General features: G+C 36.7%; 1 protein-coding gene across 5 annotated transcripts in view; it reads left to right on the top strand.

The window, feature by feature from the left end:
* Pcdh17 (protocadherin 17) overlaps positions 1-16,508 on the top strand; it is a 103,600-nt gene extending 87,092 nt beyond the window's left edge. For all 5 annotated transcript variants that reach the window (XM_060391493.1, XM_021662307.2, XM_060391494.1 and 2 more), the window contains one exon: positions 11,783-16,508. In XM_060391493.1, the coding sequence (XP_060247476.1) occupies positions 11,783-12,465 (683 nt within the window). In that variant the 3' untranslated portion in view covers positions 12,466-16,508. The remainder of the gene's footprint in view (positions 1-11,782) is intronic.
* The last annotated feature ends 1,291 nt before the right edge of the window (positions 16,509-17,799 follow it).

Raw genomic sequence — 17,799 nt, forward strand, 5'->3', positions numbered from 1 at the left:
ATGCAGCAGTATCCTTGTTGCTTCCTAGACTATTATCCATTGCAAAACATTGAATAGATATTTTCTTTGCTAAAGAATTGAGGGAGAGAAGGAAGGAAAGAAGACAGACACAGAGAAATTAACAATTTTTACATGTAGGAGTTGCTTTTCTTATTTGTAAAGCTTTATATCAGCCTGAAAATGGAACACTTTCAACACTGAGTCATTAAATGTCCTTTAGGGTGAACTCCAGAAAAATAAAATAAAATAATTAAAAAAAGAAGAAAAAACATAGAAAGAAGCAAAGAAAGAAAACCCAGCTATTTGAGATCAGTTTGGGCAACAAAACAAATCACTTTTTTTTGTTATTATTATTATTTACAGTTTATTCACTTTTTATCCAAGCTGTATCCCCCTCCCTCTTCTCTTCCTGGTCGCTCCTGCCCTCTTCCTCCCACTATGTCCCTCCCCTAATCCACTGATAGGGGAGGTCTTCCTCCCTTACTATCTGACCCCAGCCTATCAGGTCTCATCAGGACTGTGTGGATCCTCTTTCTCTGTGATCTAGTAAGGTCACCTTGTGTGTGTGTGTTGGGGGAGGAGGGTGATTAAAGAGCAGGCAGCTGACTTCATGCCAGAGACTGCCTCTGCTCCCTTTACTAGGGAACCCCTGATGGAGACTGAGCTGCCGAGGGGCTACATCAGAGCAGGGGGTCTAGGTCCTCTCTGTGCATGGACCTTGGTTGTCCTCCGTGCAGGACACCAGATTTTTTGGCTTGAAACAGATCACTCCCAAGACTAATCATACGGTTTTAGAAGAAGAAAATGCTCAAGTCCAACATGCTTCAATTAACAAAGAACATCCTAAGGAATTCTCCCTGTGAGGTCAATATGAATTTGTTTTGTTTTGTTTTAAATTAGATTTAGATTACAAGTCTGGAACTTAAATATGTTCTCATGTCATTTTAAATTTATTTTCCTGGTACTACTGCTCAGGGGAAATATGTTTCCCTTTAATCATCTCTTCTTTATTCTGGATGTGGTTGAGTATCAATTAAATAGGAGGAAGTGCTCTCTAAGGTAAGGAAGTATTTAAAACACCATTGCAGATAGCTTCTGACGTGTGGGCTGCACCATCTATGGGACTGCCTTCCTATGCTGGACAGTTGCTTCTGGCCCTTGGTGGGTGACATTGCATCCCAGACCACTGGGCCACATCCATTTTTGCTTTCTGTTTCCTGACCTTTGTTTCTTGGGCTCGCCATGTCTTCAGTGTGTTTTAATGATTGCAGAATATTAAAGCTGTTACTAGAAAAATGGCTTGTCCTTGCCAGGAAAATCCATTACAAGAAACATTTCAGTTTATTTACTCTAGAACGTGGAAATTGAATCTATTGATTTTGCTTAAATTCTCATTCTTGGGATGACCCAACTGAGCATGATAAAGAAAGACATCAGCTTCCAATAAACCTGCAGCATACTTACAGGTACTGACAACAGATGATTTCAGAAAAAAACAATTCAAGAATACAGGAAAGTTTCACGTAGCTTTCCTTTCGTATATGTCTTTCATTTTTAGTATTTTTGATTCTAGCCATCTGGCTCATGATAGGTAACTTGTTTAATGTCACTAAGTAGAAGCTGTTAAGATTCAAACTTCCATTATGTCACTCTGAGGTAACCTTTAGATATCCATTTTGACTATCTCTTGTAAAGTTTTCCCTTAGGACAATATATATTTAATTAAAGTGGAGATTTCTTATCACATAGACATGTTGTAAGGGTGCACATGAACATGGAAACATACCCACAGAGGGTCTGTTTTTTTTAATCTTTGATAGAGATGAAATATTAATACAAGAACTGGTTATCCAAAACAATGTTTTCATATACATTACTTCCTGCATCTAATTTTAAAAATAAACCATTACTTTTGTGTGTGTGTGTGTGTGTGTGTGTGTGGTTTGAAAATACTGATAGACATCTATCTATTCACTTGGAATTATATTCTATCTAATTTAGCAACTGAAATTTTATCTGTCTCTATCTCTTTTAGAATGTCATTAAAAATAAACTAAGCAATTAAAATATTTCTCAAAAATCCATCCTTTACAACATCCATATTCCATTGAAAAATGTTGATTGATTCCTAAATAATAAGCAGAAGATTAGCTATCTCTGACTTAACTCTTTTCTAAGAATGCCAAAAGTGACATTGATTCTGTTTACTTGTTTCTAGCAATTGAAAACAAAGAAGTGCTAGAAATGAGCTGAACAACTGGATTTAAATTGGTAAATAGATGTACTTCCCCAAAGAAATCAGATAGTAGATATGAGAGAGACACTAATAAGACTATCTTGCCTGCTTCTTACAGAGTTTGGCTTAATAGGCATGTTTTTATTGACCTTCTTTACAGGATTACCACTTTGCTGGGAAGATGACTTGAATCTTAAATGTATTCATCCATGTCATCAAAAATAGTGCCATTATCAGAGCTAGGGCTAGCTTACAGAGGAAATAAAGGCATAAGGATAGCAGCCTCGGGAAAGATAAAGAATAGTAGCATATTTACATAGTCTCTGGTCTGGAGTTCACACAATTATTTAAGTTGCTAGAATTTAAATTTGTCCTTGCAAACTAAACAGCTTTTGCTAACTATTGCATACCAGAGCATAGGTTTCACACTGCATATAAATTAGGTTCTTCTGGAATCTTCTTAACCCTTTCAAGACCCCACAATTATGAAGACATTAATTTATATGTAGATGGACACATTCAGATAGAGTGTGAAATACAAAGGCATCTAAATTCAAACAAAAGAGAAGCTAGCCTGATTTACACAGCACTGCCACAGAAGACAGAATTAAAGGACAGTAAGGAAAACCTAGGGAGAAAAAGAAACCTTTGCATACTGAAGTGTGGGCCAGATACTCACTAATTTACAGGTACTTATAATTCCATAATGTAAAACAATAAGCTGAAATTTAAATATAAATTTTTATTTCAATAGCAGTGTCACTGATTATTATTTTTTCATAGGAAAAGGATCCATATCTACAAATTTGAGTGAATAGTATTGCCAGATAAGATTTCTTTGTTTTATCATTTAACTCATACCTTTGGAAGTCAGGACTTTTATACAAGCTTGGTATTTAAAAAGTGGATCTAATGTTGCTCACTTACATACTACAATGCTCACTTATAGGTTGATATTAGCCATATTACATAGGATAACCATCCTAAAATCTACAAGCCTTAAGAAGCTAAACAACGAGGAGGACCCTAGGGAAGATGCTTAATTTTCATTCATAAGGGAAAACAGGATAGACACTGGAAGCTGTTAGAAGAGAAGAAACAGGACTGGAGCCTACCACAGTTGTTCTCTAAAAGCACCAACCAGCTGGGGAATCAAAGCAGAATCAGAGACTCACAGCCAAACTTTAGATAGAGCTCAGAGAGTCTTATGGATGAAGGGGAATATAAAAGACCCAGAGCAGACAGGAACTCCACAGAAAGACCAACAATGAAAAAAAAAACACCAAAAAACAAACAAACAAACAAAAAGAACGGGCCCCAAAGACTGATGCATCAGTCAAAGATCATTCATAGAGAGGATCTAGACTCCCTGCACAGATGTAGCCCATAGATAGCTCAGTCTCCATGTGGGTTTCCTAGTAAGAGAAGAGAGAGTCTGTGACATGAACTGGATTGTCTGCTCCTTGATCAATTCTCCCTGATGGGGCAACCTAGCCAGGCCAGAGAAGAGGGTCCAGGAAGTCTTGATGAGACCGGATAGGCTAGGGTCAGGCAGTAGGGGAGGAGGACTTCACCTATCAGTGGATAAGGAAGAGGGATAGGGGAGGAAGAGGGAGAAAGGATAGGACCAGGAAGAGATAAGGGAAGAGCCTACAACTGGGAAACAAAGAAGGGAATCTAGGTCCTCTCTATGCATAATCTTTGGTTGATGCATAAGTCTCTGCAGTCCCTCCTGGGCCCAGCTTTTTGGGCTTTCTTGGTCTTCTGATGGGGCTCCTGACCCATTGGGATACTTCTATCTCCCCCTTCTTCCATAAGACTCCCTACTGTGCTCTGTCCAAAGTTTGGCTGTGTGTCTATGCATCTGCTTCCGTCCCCTGAAAAATGCTTTATTTTAAAAACAAATTAGGGACTTCATTTAATTATTCATGTGGATTTAAATATCTATATTTTGATAGACTTCTGAGAATCATATTCTACTTTGAGTGCATCCTTTCTATAGGTTCTTCATTTTTTACAATAATCTTTTACTCCTTCATGTATGTGATTCTATATATGAAATTTGGTTGATGATGATGGGAATTTATGGAAAGATAGTATTTAGATTAGGAAAAGTAAGCATTTATCTGATTCACAATCATAACCTATATTTGATTTGTACTGAAAAATAAAAATAATGTTATTTGAAGCTAAAGGCTTTAAGGCTGTCCTTTAAATAGTAGTTCAGTAAATAATGGAATTCAAATAGCCAAGACTTGGGACCAAAATGATCCTGCATGAAAATAATTTTGGGAACACTGAATCATGTTACTGTTAGAAATATAAAGACATGAGATGCAAGCCTTCTGAAAACCATGGTGTTTTAGATACTATCTTCCCTTTAGCACAAAGTATTGTATGGGCATAAATACTGTTCAAAATCTGTCCATTTAAGGGCCCAGATAATTCAGGAATCATACAAGAAAGACACGTGGTCAGCTGCTCACTGCCTTTGCTCTGCATTACCTACTATACTGAGTCTATAACCTTATTCAAAACTTGTCTATTCTTTTTTTAAGTGCTAGCTAATTTCAGCAACACAGTTATTTTATTTTATTTTTGTTACTTTTTGGTGATATAGAATACATTCTTAAACTGGTAAAGCTAATCTCTCATGGATCTGTGAAATATACATTTCTATAGGGCTATTGCTTTTGTTTCCACTTCTTTACCTGAAAAACATTCTCCATAAGCTCCATTGCAATGCTATGTACCTTTTAAACTAAAGTGCAAATAGCATCTTTTGTATGAATTCCTTCACGTTATTATCATAGACACAGTTTTCTGTGCCCTGATGTTACTATAACACAGTTCAAAATGTAAATGCTCATGAATCATTTCCTTTATGTAGAATTCAAACTTACTGTATACTCTCAAACTTCAAGCTCCTTGGGGATGAGTGAAAATTTCACAAACTTATAAAGCTAAAAGTGGTCCATTTGCCATAAACGACTAACAATTGGATACGACATAGTTGCTTGAAACATTGATCGCAATGAATCATTAAACACTGTGTCTTCAAAGAAATTGAAGTACACACAGCACATACCCCCACAGCACCTCTCTGATGGAACACTGAGATTATATTATGTTGCTTTTCGAGGTTCTGCAAAACTTCTTTTCACACAAAGCAAAATGCAACCTGTGTCAATGTACAATACTAAGTCTGAGAGCCAGTTCTCCTAAGGGTGCCTGTTAGGAAAGAGATAGCCCCATTTAGCTGTGCCTTCTCTTCCAAGCATCTGCTACTGCCCCAGGTGATAGCTGTGCCTACATAACAGGACTTTTGGAGAAGTGCAACTAAATTTTAAATGATAGTCTCAGAGAACTGTGCTGTGGGAAACACTTATATTTGTGCTGTAAATTTTCACCTTGTGGTTTGCTATCTTATTGTTTTATATATCAGGTACTTCTGTATCAGATTTCCTTACGTTGTTCCGCACTTGTTCTGTAGCACAAATTTCATTTCTATTTGTCTTAGGCTTTTCTTCATCTTTTGCCACTATCTATGTATTATCAATATATATTCAAAAAGCGACACTCTGATAAGGCATTTTATTATGTCCAAGAGGTCACAGACACTTAAAACAATCCCTGAAGGTGAGCAGGTGCATGGAATAGTAAGCGCTACTGCTCTGAGCATCTCCAAAAACCCAGCTGCAATTGGATTCACTTGAATGACATCAGCCAGTGGTTTCTGTTGCCTGAATGCAGCCGTGGCAATACATTTAGAAGCACTGTGCAATGCAGGTGCATGCTTGAGGATTGGTACTTCAATGCCTCCACAGTTTGACTATTTGATGGTATTATAATAACCTCCTCTTGAAAATGTGCTCTCTGCCTATCTAAAGCACATAGACTGGCATCCCTCAACTAAAATAAAGTCTGGAAGCTGGCGTGGCTGTGTGTTCAAACAAATAATGAGTGCTTCTTTAGTTTTATTTTTGTAGGTTAAATTGTGTTTCTAAATTCATATCATTTATGGATGGTTACTGTAAAGTAATTCAATTCATTGTTTGTGACGAGATATTTTACTTCTTTCATTAAAACTAAAAGTCAAGATGACATCTCACCTCTGCCTACCAGTTGTAGGATTTGGTTAGTAAACAACATAGCTCCCTGTGCTCAAGTGAGAACCACAAGAAGTCCAAAGCAGTGGCTGAAGGACGGTCTAGATAATATGGTGTTCTCATATTATAGCTTTCCATCCCCATTTTCCATTTCCCTTGCCTAATACACACGCCACACTTATTAAATGGTGTCTAAATAAAGCAAGCAGTTTTGTGAGTCCTTGTTAAGTAAAACCTGACATCTAATACAGATTTATTACCAGACTGTTTTTTTTTTGTTTTTTTTTTTTTGTTTTTTTTTTTTTTTTACTGAAAAGAGAAAAAAAAAACAGTTTTTGAGGCAACATAGCTTTGCTTCACATACTTCAGAATGATATTGAAAGTGAAATCTGTATTCTGTGCCCAGGCAGAAAGAGTGAAACCAGATTTATTTTTATCAAATATTCTAGCAAATGGGGGCACACAGTTATCAACTGGAATTAATTTATATGGCTATATATTGTTAAGATCCCAGTTGTCTGTAATGACTCACATTATCACTACAAGCTCTAGGGATTTATAGAATGGCAAAGGGAAGTAAGTGAATAATAATATAACCCAAAAGGGGGGATATTTATGTTAGAACAGTGTCATTTCACAGGAAGTTGCAAGTCATGCCAACTTAGTGAAAGGAAGCGTGCTTTATTAGGTTTGCTGAACTGAATTCTGACAAGATTCCCAAGTTGGTAGTGATACTTTTTTCTGATATGTAAGAGCATATTTGAAGAAATTGAAATTTGTTTTGCTCATAGAGAAGCATGTAAACCCTTATACGTGCACCTATGTGTATGCACCAAAGACAGAAAGGAGCAGCAGTGGGTCCTGATCTGCAGTCAAAGGCCTTGTTTTGTCAGTATTTGCAAGTAAATGAGAATCTGAGGTAGACACTGTGCTTAGATTCTATAGAATTAATCTAAAGAGCACCATGCCAGCTGGAAATAAAAATCAGTGCCTATTTCACTTTTCCCGGCAGCTACGGGGTATAATGAGAGCTTACATTGATGGGAAAAGGTAAATTAGAAATTTTAAAAAAAGTAAAATGAAAATAAAAATGGACTTCTATTTATAGGGTGATCTGCTTAGAAACACTCTAATTTTAACGTGTTCTAAGAAAGACTACCAACCAGAGCTGTAATAGAATAGCACTATGCCTTTTTAAAGATGTTTACAAAACAGAAATAAAAACATCTTGTTGGTAGTCACAACACAAAGAAGAGTTCGAAATACCCATCCCACAGCCTTTGCACTGTAGAACTTCCTCACTGATGTGTGTCCATATACATAGATACGTGTATCTATGTATATATACACACATCAGATTGGGAGATTGAACACATTTATAATCTCTGATGCTGGTATTTTGTGGTTGTTGTTGTTGTTTTCTTATTCTGGACGCGCTGTGTTTTCTCAGATGCAAGAACATGCAGATTTTGGAGGTAGCAAGTAAATCTGAAACTAGGGGTAACAATTCTTAGATATCCTCTACCACTTCCCTAAGTGGTAACAAGTTAGTTGCTATTGTTTTCATAGGTGTAGTGACTAACACTTTGAAGACAAAGGCATAGGCTTAAACTTATATTTGTAATAAGTTTCTGCCTCCGAGCAACACAGAAAGGAATAATGAAATATATTCACTCTGAATTAAGACATTTTGGTTGGTTAAGCAACAGTTTTTCCTTATAGTGGACACACACTCACACACAAGTATGACGTGTTGGGGAGTTTTTGCAAAATACCTATTATTTGACAGCGCCTAACTTTTTTAGTTTTAAAGTTCACAGTAGTTGACAGCATCTTTCACTGAGTGTCAGAAGAGCTGTGTATGTTTAATGATTTAGTGACATTCTAAGATTAAAAATAACAATATGAAAGCTAAATAATGCTGACCTTTTCACAAAGACTGATAAAATCCAATTATTTAAGTATGTGGTGTTTAATTATGAAAATTTAAAGTCAAGTATAGTTAAGTTGTTGATCTGATCACTGGTTTCACACTCATAAGTAAACATTAAAGGTGACAATTAAAATGACATGTATTAATTTTTCTTTACATTTATATCTTTCTTTCTTTCATTGTTTTGTTTTGTTTTGAGACAAGATTTTACTGTGTACCACACACTGAACTGCCTCCCTCCTACCTCATCTTCCTGAGTGCTGCTTATATGACATACATATATGTGTGAAGAATTTGGAGTATATATAAAGTAGCTTATAGTTCAATCCAGCCAGTACTGAAATTCAGAATTCTCTTGCCTCACTCTTCCGAGTCGTAAGATTGCAGGCATATACTACCACATTCAGCCGAAAATGAATCCTAATACCAGGCAAATAATTTTAGCTACTTGGCTGTCAAGAGGTGTCTCCTTAAATTAGATACTTAAAATTTTGGACTCTGTGACCTCTATTTGTTGATGTTCAGATTTATTTATTTATTTTTATTTTTTTGAAATTCCCCAGTTTCTCTCCCATGTATACCTTTAGGACTCTGCTTTCTTTCCTGGAAGAAGCACATTCTTTGAAAGGATGACCATATTGTAGGTAATGTCAACTTAGATGGTAGATTGTATTAGATCATCTCTGTTTTGAGGTCTACTGTTGAGGGCCTCTCTACTTGTCTAACACATATACCAAATCGATAGCAATACTATATTAATAAAGATAATGTGGTTCTCCACACTCTCCAGTTTTTGTAGCTTTATTGTTCTACATCTCTGTTCTTGCCTCCATTCTTTTGAAGACATAGAGAACAACTTGGTTATCTTCTTTTATAGCTCTAAAATTTGTTTGAATATTTGGCATTATCTTCTTTCTTACACATGCTTAGTTTATTTGAGAATTGAATTATACGGGATTCATAATGCATGTGGCTCTTATCCTAGTAGATGTAACCATGTTTTAAATGTGTACCTTTATAACCACCCTCTTCTTCTTTTTATCCCTCTACTCTCCTTTCCTTTCTCCTTTCCCTTCTCTTCTTTCTTTTCCTTCTTCTTTCTGTCCTTCCTTTTACTATTCTCTCTTTCCTTACTTTCAATTGTTTCATTTTGTCTAATGTGTCTTTCTAGCTAATTATTTTCTGAATATAACCATGCCTCTTTTAACTTTACCTATTCTTCTGTTTATTTAAGTTCTTTTAGGAAGGCTCCACCCATGAATTCTTACTTGAACTTTGGCAGTTATAGTTTGCTTTATGCTCATAGGTTCTGCTGTTTACACAAAAATTCCATTCGATTTTCCTCACTGTCTGTGAACTGCTGGCGTCAAAATTACAGTCTCATCACAAGGTGCATGGCTTGTAATGTATCATAATCAATACTTAAAATTTGCTCTCCTGGATGTGACACAAAGGAGTCAAGTAAAAAGCTGCGGATGTGTAGCAGGGAAGCACAGCCATTTTATGTTGATGGTTTCAAATTCAGGGTCGATTCACATTTTCTTAAATCTGCATTACTCTATCTCTTTCCCTGACCTTAATCCATGTTGAGTTCATTCAGTGCTGGTTATTTAAAGAGCTGAAATGGAAGTACAGTCAATATTGAAATATAAAACCATGTTGGCATATTTCAAAAAGAGTGTATTGGTTGTAAATCACTTTAAGATAAAATGTGTGGCTCTAAATGATACAAAAGATTAACAAAGTCATATGATGGCCATTCAGACAAATCAGACTAAAGAAAATACCCCATACTGAACCTCTGAGAAATTAAAAATAAATTTTAATTTGCATCCTATTTAAATACTCAGCAAGACATTCCACAATGTTCTGTGGGTCTTGTCTAGTAGTTCAAGCGCCCCACCCCAACCCCTTAACAAGCTGCCAGTCAGTCTGTTTCACTCTCTTGGTACATGATTCGGATCTCTTCTCAAGATTACTGCCTGCTTTACATAATAACTTTAAGAGTGAATACTGCATTTATTCTGGGGAAATATTTCTTTATACATGGCAAGTTAAAATAGATGCAAACACACTAAAAACATTAAAAAGGTCACAAGTATAGGTGATGTATGCAATGAGTTATCACAATATTTTCTGTTATCAAGGTGCCACTCTGATACTTAATAAAATAATATTATTTCATAGCTCACGTTTTTTTGTGTGTGTGGTAAAGTAGTTTGTGTGCATGTTTGGTTCGTGGATGAGAAAATCTCTATGGGCTTTAAATATAAAATCAAATGTTTCCTGTGACTTTGAAAAGTTTCCATACAAATCATTTTAAATTTGCTGTTTCCTATGCCAAATATGTTGTTTGTAGACTTCTCTTTCTTTGTAGATTACACCAGATATTTGTAGGGATCACCTAGCATCAATTAAAAGGCAAGCCCTAGGGCTCCTAAATGTGTAGGGAATTCTATTCCCATCACATAGAGGTAAATTGTAAATATCCTCTTCTCCTAGTGAAAGTCCCCTCTCTAAAATGCATCATTAAACAAATGGGAAACAACCCTTCACAGAAAAAAAAAAAAAAGAGGTACAGCTGAGAAAATGTAATTCAAAGACATGGTTGAAAATACTGGGATCAGTAGGAAGTTTCTAGTAACAGGCCCAGCAAAGGCATTTCACCTCATGCTTCCTCATCGGCATCTTTGAAACGGGAACCATTAAATCATGCTTCATATAGATTGTCTGTATGTCACCCACAAAGAAGTTCTCACAGAAGACATTGCTTAGAGTAGAAAAATCATGAAGTGTCATTATTCTGAACTACACCTGTTGAATCATTTTCAACTATTTACACTAAAAACAAAAACAGAAAGTGAAGGAAATTGACTACAAGACCCGCATGCATATACAATAAAACAGGGAAGTGCCCTTTCGACAAGCTTATTCATAATAAAGTCTGATAGAAAATTCCATTTGTCATGCTCAGTAGGGAAAAAGTCAGCTCCGAAAGGAACCCTTTTGTTTCACAACTGTCACCAAAATAGCAATTACACATAAAACCAGGATAAAATATTTTAAAGCAGCTTAGAACTTATTATGGAAATTGTGTGATCCACTCTTTACCTTATTATTTGATCTAGCGAAGGGAATCCTGACCACTCCTGATGACGCTCACTGTCTTGAGGACCAGTTACATAGAACAAAGACTAAACTCCCCAGGGGATTTGGGTACACTGATGCTGTATTCCACTGAGAATCACCCTCCAGCGACCGCTTTTTACTTCTTCCCAGGCTATGGGAATTCGTTAATATCTAGAGAATAGACTTAAATAAAACCATTGTCTCAACCAGCAGGTTTATGCAACCACCCTGAAATGTTTTAATTATTGTTTTCTTTTCCTTTTTAATTAAGAGTCCAGAGGTCAAGCAAGCCAGTGAGAGCTGATCGCAGCCTTAAGTAGAAATGCTGAGGAAACTCTAATGATTGGATTTGCTGTTTTCTCTTTTGTTTTCCAGAACCGGAAGAGTGCATTAACTGCACAGATGAATGCCGAGTGCTTGGTCATTCTGATAGGTGTTGGATGCCACAGTTCCCTGCAGCCAATCAGGCTGAAAATGCAGATTACCGCACAAATCTCTTTGTACCCACAGTTGAAGCTAATGTTGAGACTGAGACTTACGAAACTGTGAATCCCACTGGGAAAAAGACTTTTTGTACATTTGGAAAAGACAAGCGAGAGCACACTATTCTCATTGCCAATGTGAAACCTTATTTAAAAGCCAAACGTGCCCTCAGCCCTCTCCTCCAAGAGGTCCCCTCAGCATCCAGCAGCCCAACCAAGGCGTGCATCGAGCCCTGCGCCTCAACAAAAGGCTCCCTGGATGGCTGTGAAGCCAAACCAGGGGCCCTAGCTGAAGCAAGCAGCTCCTACCTGCCCACCGACAGTCAGTATCTGTCTCCCAGTAAGCAGCCAAGAGACCCTTCCTTCATGGCTTCCGATCAGATGGCAAGGGTCTTTGCGGATGTGCATTCCAGAGCCAGCCGGGATTCCAGCGAGGTGGGAACTGTGCTGGAACAGCTTGATCACCCCAACAGAGATCTGGGCAGAGAGTCCGTGGATGCCGAAGAAGTTGTGAGAGAGATTGATAAACTCTTGCAGGACTGCCGGGGAAATGACCCTGTGGCTGTGAGAAAGTGAGGGGGGAAAAGGCATTGGCGTTTTCTTGTCTCTTCTGTTGATTTGAAAATGATCCCTCCCAGTGACAACCCATTTTACAGGGATGGAAAAGGACCGATGCTGCTTTAAAGGCTGTTAGTGAGCATCTGAAGTGCCCGCAAGTGTGTTCTTTTCACTGCTGTTTCTTTTACAGAAATAACAATGGTTTTGACCAAACTTATATTAGGACAGAATTAATGATGCTTAAGGAGAAACGAGAAGAGAGAGCGAGAAGAAAATGGAGAGAAGAAAATGGAGGATGAGGAGACAAGTTACCTTTTGACAATCTGTTAGGAAGGTATGCAGTGTGAGGCTTAAAAGTATTTCTGATCACTCCAAGACTGTCCTCCGAGATTGATGCTGACTTAACTGTTTACCTATAAACCCCATACAAAGCAGGGTCATATTTGTTATCTGTGGTGGATCCCTAGCTGACATCACAGGCTTCTACTGAAAGTCCCGAAAAGACCTTGCAGTAGTCCAAGCTACACCAAACATTAACACATATTTGTGGTAAACATTTCTGTATAAAGTACCTGCCAAGCATATAAACACAAAGACCATTCCATATCATTAGTCAGAAAGCAAAAAAAAAAAATTATATAATAATAATAAAAGAGAAAAAATAAAACAACAAAACCCTTGGTCATTTGTAAGACACCTCATGTCATATAAAAGTTCAATGTAAAAAGCTATAGTCTGTGTTGTCCTGAACACATGTAGACCTATTCACATCATTAAAGAAGAAAATTTGAATACATAAAAATGTCTATTTAGCATTTTAGTGTCCAACAAAGATATAAATAATGGTGAGTTTGTTTTACATTTGAAGAATTCTGAATTATGGATTATCATTAAGTAGTAATACTGAGAGAAAATTAACATGACTAAAGTGTTTTATTCATTTTTTTGGACACTAAAATAGCTCAGGAAAGTAAAAAAAAAACAAAAAAAAAACTTAGGCATAACAAATCACACGACCATTTAAGTGTGCAGATGTTAGAAGATTCAATGTGTTTACATCAAATGACATATTTTTATTGATTTATTGCAGACTCCGTGCATATGAGCCAAATTGTTGAGTGTATAAGAGCTATATTGTGTATTTTATTAAATTAATATATAGTTGTGTTGCAAAAATATTTGGGCTTATATTGTAAATGGCAAGTGTTGCCTCGGTAGCTGTCGAACTCTATGAGTTTTGTTTTTTCCTGCTTCCTCTTCCCCATGGAGCGTCGGAAGCAGGGCCTCAGAGCAAAGTCTCTTCTTTAATGTCTAGTCTACCAAGTACACCGTACATGATTCTGTTCAAGACGTGTTTGAGTGAGCTGACGGATCTAACCGAAAGGTCAGAAAACCACATGTCAGTCATCGTTCTGTGCAAGTCCATGCTAAATCACAAGGATTACATTTGTACCAATACCTGAAAAATCTTCACCTTGTTTTCAGTAACATAAAGCTTCTGCCTATGTAGATATCATAACATTGGTTGGTTTTCAAAAGTGTTTTCAGTGGTTCAGGTGTGTGTACATGTAATATTCCTAAACACGGCAAATGTTGTAATGCATGTGTCGTCGTACCAGTGCTGGTTACCTGCATTGAGGAGTACTGTGTCGTACCAGTGCTGGTTACCTGCATTGAGTACTGTGTTTCAAGAGGTCTGGGTCGCAACAAAATTTGTTTTCCTGTATTCCAGTGCTCTTCTGCCTCTTTTTATTGCTGTTCTTTGAGAACAATACCTATTATTTCATCATTTGGTTGCACCTTTTCTTGTGACATTTAACAGGTTTCCAACTTACTTCCTTATGAGGCTAAGACAATTCTAATTTCAGGAATTGGGAAAAATAAAATTAGCACTCACAGAAGTAGTAGCAGATGGGGAAATGCCTTGATTGACATTTTCCTTCAGCGTTTAAATTTTTTTGGCATTTAACAGCTTCATGGCAAACAGTTTGAGCCCATACCTTGGAAAATGTGGTGCTGAGTTAAATAAAGGCTGTTTGTGCACTGGAGCAGAAAAAAATGATTATTTGCAAACTGGGAGAGAATTCTGTGCCTTCTTTTCTGGCCACCAAACCAGTGTAGAAACAGCATAAATGTCATAAAATCCTTATACTAAAAACAAAAGGAAAAGTAAAACAAACACTGAACTAAATTAAGTTTTATAATTTAAAACAATCTGCTAGAAATATTTCCATCATTTCAGGAAAGTTTTAGATTGTACCTCACTCGCAAAATTGCTTTGGGGGTAAGAATTGATGACTCCCATCAGCCTTATTCTCTTGAGAACTGCATCTGGTTCTTGCTAACAGCCTTTCCACAGCTCTACTCTTGCTTTTTGTTATCCATAAATGTTTAAATTGGAAAAGAAGAGATCTTGTACATGTGAAACCCAATTGACACTATATTTTGGACAATTTATGTATCTACAATGTGTTGTCTCTGTTCTATAATGTTACTTCTACCAGGAGACTACAAATTGATTTAGCTTGATAGATAGTTGAACATTGATGGAAAACATTTCCTTTTAGTCTTTCCAAGCTTCGCCTCTCTCTCACTATTCAGATAACCACTTAGTGAAACCTAAAGCAGTGTGCAAATAAATTCAACACAAAGAATAGGTTTATTTTTTAAAACTTCTTAATTCTAAGTAACTAGTTGTTCAATGTATTGTTAAGTGTCTGAAACATTGGAACACCACACAAGTCTCAGAATTGGTTGTGCCAATATGTGAGGGATTGACTCTAAGCTGTCACCAGTGATTTACTAGTGTTAGATGTTTAATACATTATCTGTATTTAGTAGTGATTATTTATTTACAAGTTGGTGGTAGTTCAAGTCAGGACTCTGAACTTTTATAGTTGAGGGAATCTTGCTTTTATTCATCTCCCTGAGACCTGCCTTTATCACAGAACTCTGGTGCTTGGCTTCCAAAGAAGCCTTCGCGATGCCAAAATCATATCTTTGGGGAACAATGGCTCTAATGGGAGTACATTATCAGTTAAAGTTGAAGGGGTTTCTGTAAATTTAGAATGCTTTACACACACACACACACACACACACACACACACACACCACATAGACATACATACACACAAGATAAAAAAAATAGTTTTTAATTCTTTAGACCTATTCAAGCAGAGGAAAACTGTCCACTTTGGGAAAGAATACAAACACAAAAAAGGCTTGATGATGAACTGCAAACAAAACATCAGTAATGAAATCTTTTCACCATCAGTTAATAATGAAAATGTTTTCAATAAGTTCAAAATAGTAAAAAATCAGTGTCACACTATAGCACACTATAGTAAAGTAAACATTAAGGACACATAGCTTATGTAATTTCAAGCAAGGTTTCCACATTGTTTCTTTACCCAACAAACTTATCCTTTTTGCAAACAGCATACAAAAGAAAATACCTTTGGTTCACTGCATTACTGGGAGAGAAATTGATTCTTCCTTTCCCTAAATTAACTGAGCTTTTGTAAAACATGACTTTCCTTTTAAGGATATAGGCACTGTTCAAATTAAAAAAAAAAAGTGGTACCATAAAAAATGGTCATGTAGTAATGAGCAGTATGCTTTATGAGAGCCAGGTTAAAAGCTGTTTGTTGTCTAATGGAGTGGAAGTTCCTGGGGTCAACAAATAGAGCAAGGACTAGGATAATATATGCCTACTCATTATTGTCTAATTATATTCTTTTGACAAGAGACAGCATTTATCAGAGCATTAATTCCATGAGAGTTTTGGCTATCAAGATGTGTTGATTTGAAACATAATTGAATGAGATCTGATTAAAGTCTGACTCTCCTGGCCCCAGTGTTTTTGCAGGTTAACTCTTTCCATTTATCAGTCCCATCGCTTCATAAGTTTCTTCGTTGCACCAAAGTGGTTGGTGAACAACGACAACAACAACAAAAGCAGCATACATTGTATGGATTTATCTCAACGCTATTGTTTAATGGCTGTGTTTCATGTGACCTGTCTGGAAAATGAGGACTCCGAATAAAAGCTATTACTAATACTGCTGTTGCCTTCCCTTGAATTCATTAACACAGAAGTGACGCATTCCACACTGCACACCACAAGAACCCTAACTACAATTATTTCATTAATAATATCATTAGTTTCTAACAGAAGTAAACATTCTTTCAAATATCATGGATAAATGTGCTAGTCGTTTAATTACCATGAAGCCATGACCCAGGAATTCTTACATTCAATTATTTACATTTGGTGTAATAGTAATCTGATATAAGATCCCAAAATTATGCAGATAAGTCGCATCATAATGTATGTGGACCTATCTGCATTGCCCCCATGGCACGCCTGGGTTGGCTACCCAGAGGCTATTTAAGCTGTGGGCTGGCTTTCCCCAGGGTCAGAGATTGTTCAAGGTTCCTGAATAAACTGCATTGAAAAAAAAAAAATTTCTCACTGTCTCATATGCGTGATGAAGGTACCTGTTTGTAAGAACATTTTCAGTAAGTATATGTTTATTTATGCTTTAAAAAATTGTTAGCCACTCTTACCATTTCAGCAAGCATTTATTGAAATCACATAATGTGTTTGGCTAACTAGCAAATATACCCAAAAGTATACTGTGAATGCAGAGTGGTGCCTGGGCTGCAGTCTGCTGGTAGAATCAACTGAACAAGTTTTAATCCACACAGCTCCTCAAAAGCTATATTTGATTACTCTTGGATTTTCTTAGTTACCCCATTAACCCTGTGTTTTTTCAGATTCCCAACATATGACACCTTTTAAAATTTATACTCACATAATATTCTGTCTCATAGATAGTCTTGTTTAAATTTTTATGACATTATCAACAATGTGTGTTGGATTAATTAGACTTATTAGCACAGCTTAAATAATTTTACCTGTCCACAATTTGGTTCATTTCTATGTTGGACTTCTTGTTTCATTGAACATTAGGTAGATTCTATAGTATCTATCGAGTTCTAATTTATAGAGAAAGCAGCAAGACAATCACAATTTACATGCAGAACCCTTAGAGTTTGTACTTGGGCAAAACCTACAAACACAGGAATTGACCTGCTCTTTCATAAGAGTACCAAACACTGTTAACCTAGTCTGCTGTCTGCTGCTTTAAGCAGCCTTACTAGGCCACAGAGGAAGACAATGCAGCCACTCCTGATGAAACCTAACAGACTAGGATCAGAAGAAAGAAAAGGAAACCCTCCCCTACCAGTGGACTTGGGGAGGGGAGAAAGTTGTGTGGTTACAGGCTTCAACATTACTTAAAAGAGGTAAAATACACATTTTGAACTGTGTTCCATTTTTTTTTTAAA

The sequence above is a fragment of the Meriones unguiculatus genome, chromosome 9, assembly GCF_030254825.1.
Source record: "Meriones unguiculatus strain TT.TT164.6M chromosome 9, Bangor_MerUng_6.1, whole genome shotgun sequence".
Lineage (NCBI taxonomy): Eukaryota > Metazoa > Chordata > Mammalia > Rodentia > Muridae > Meriones > Meriones unguiculatus.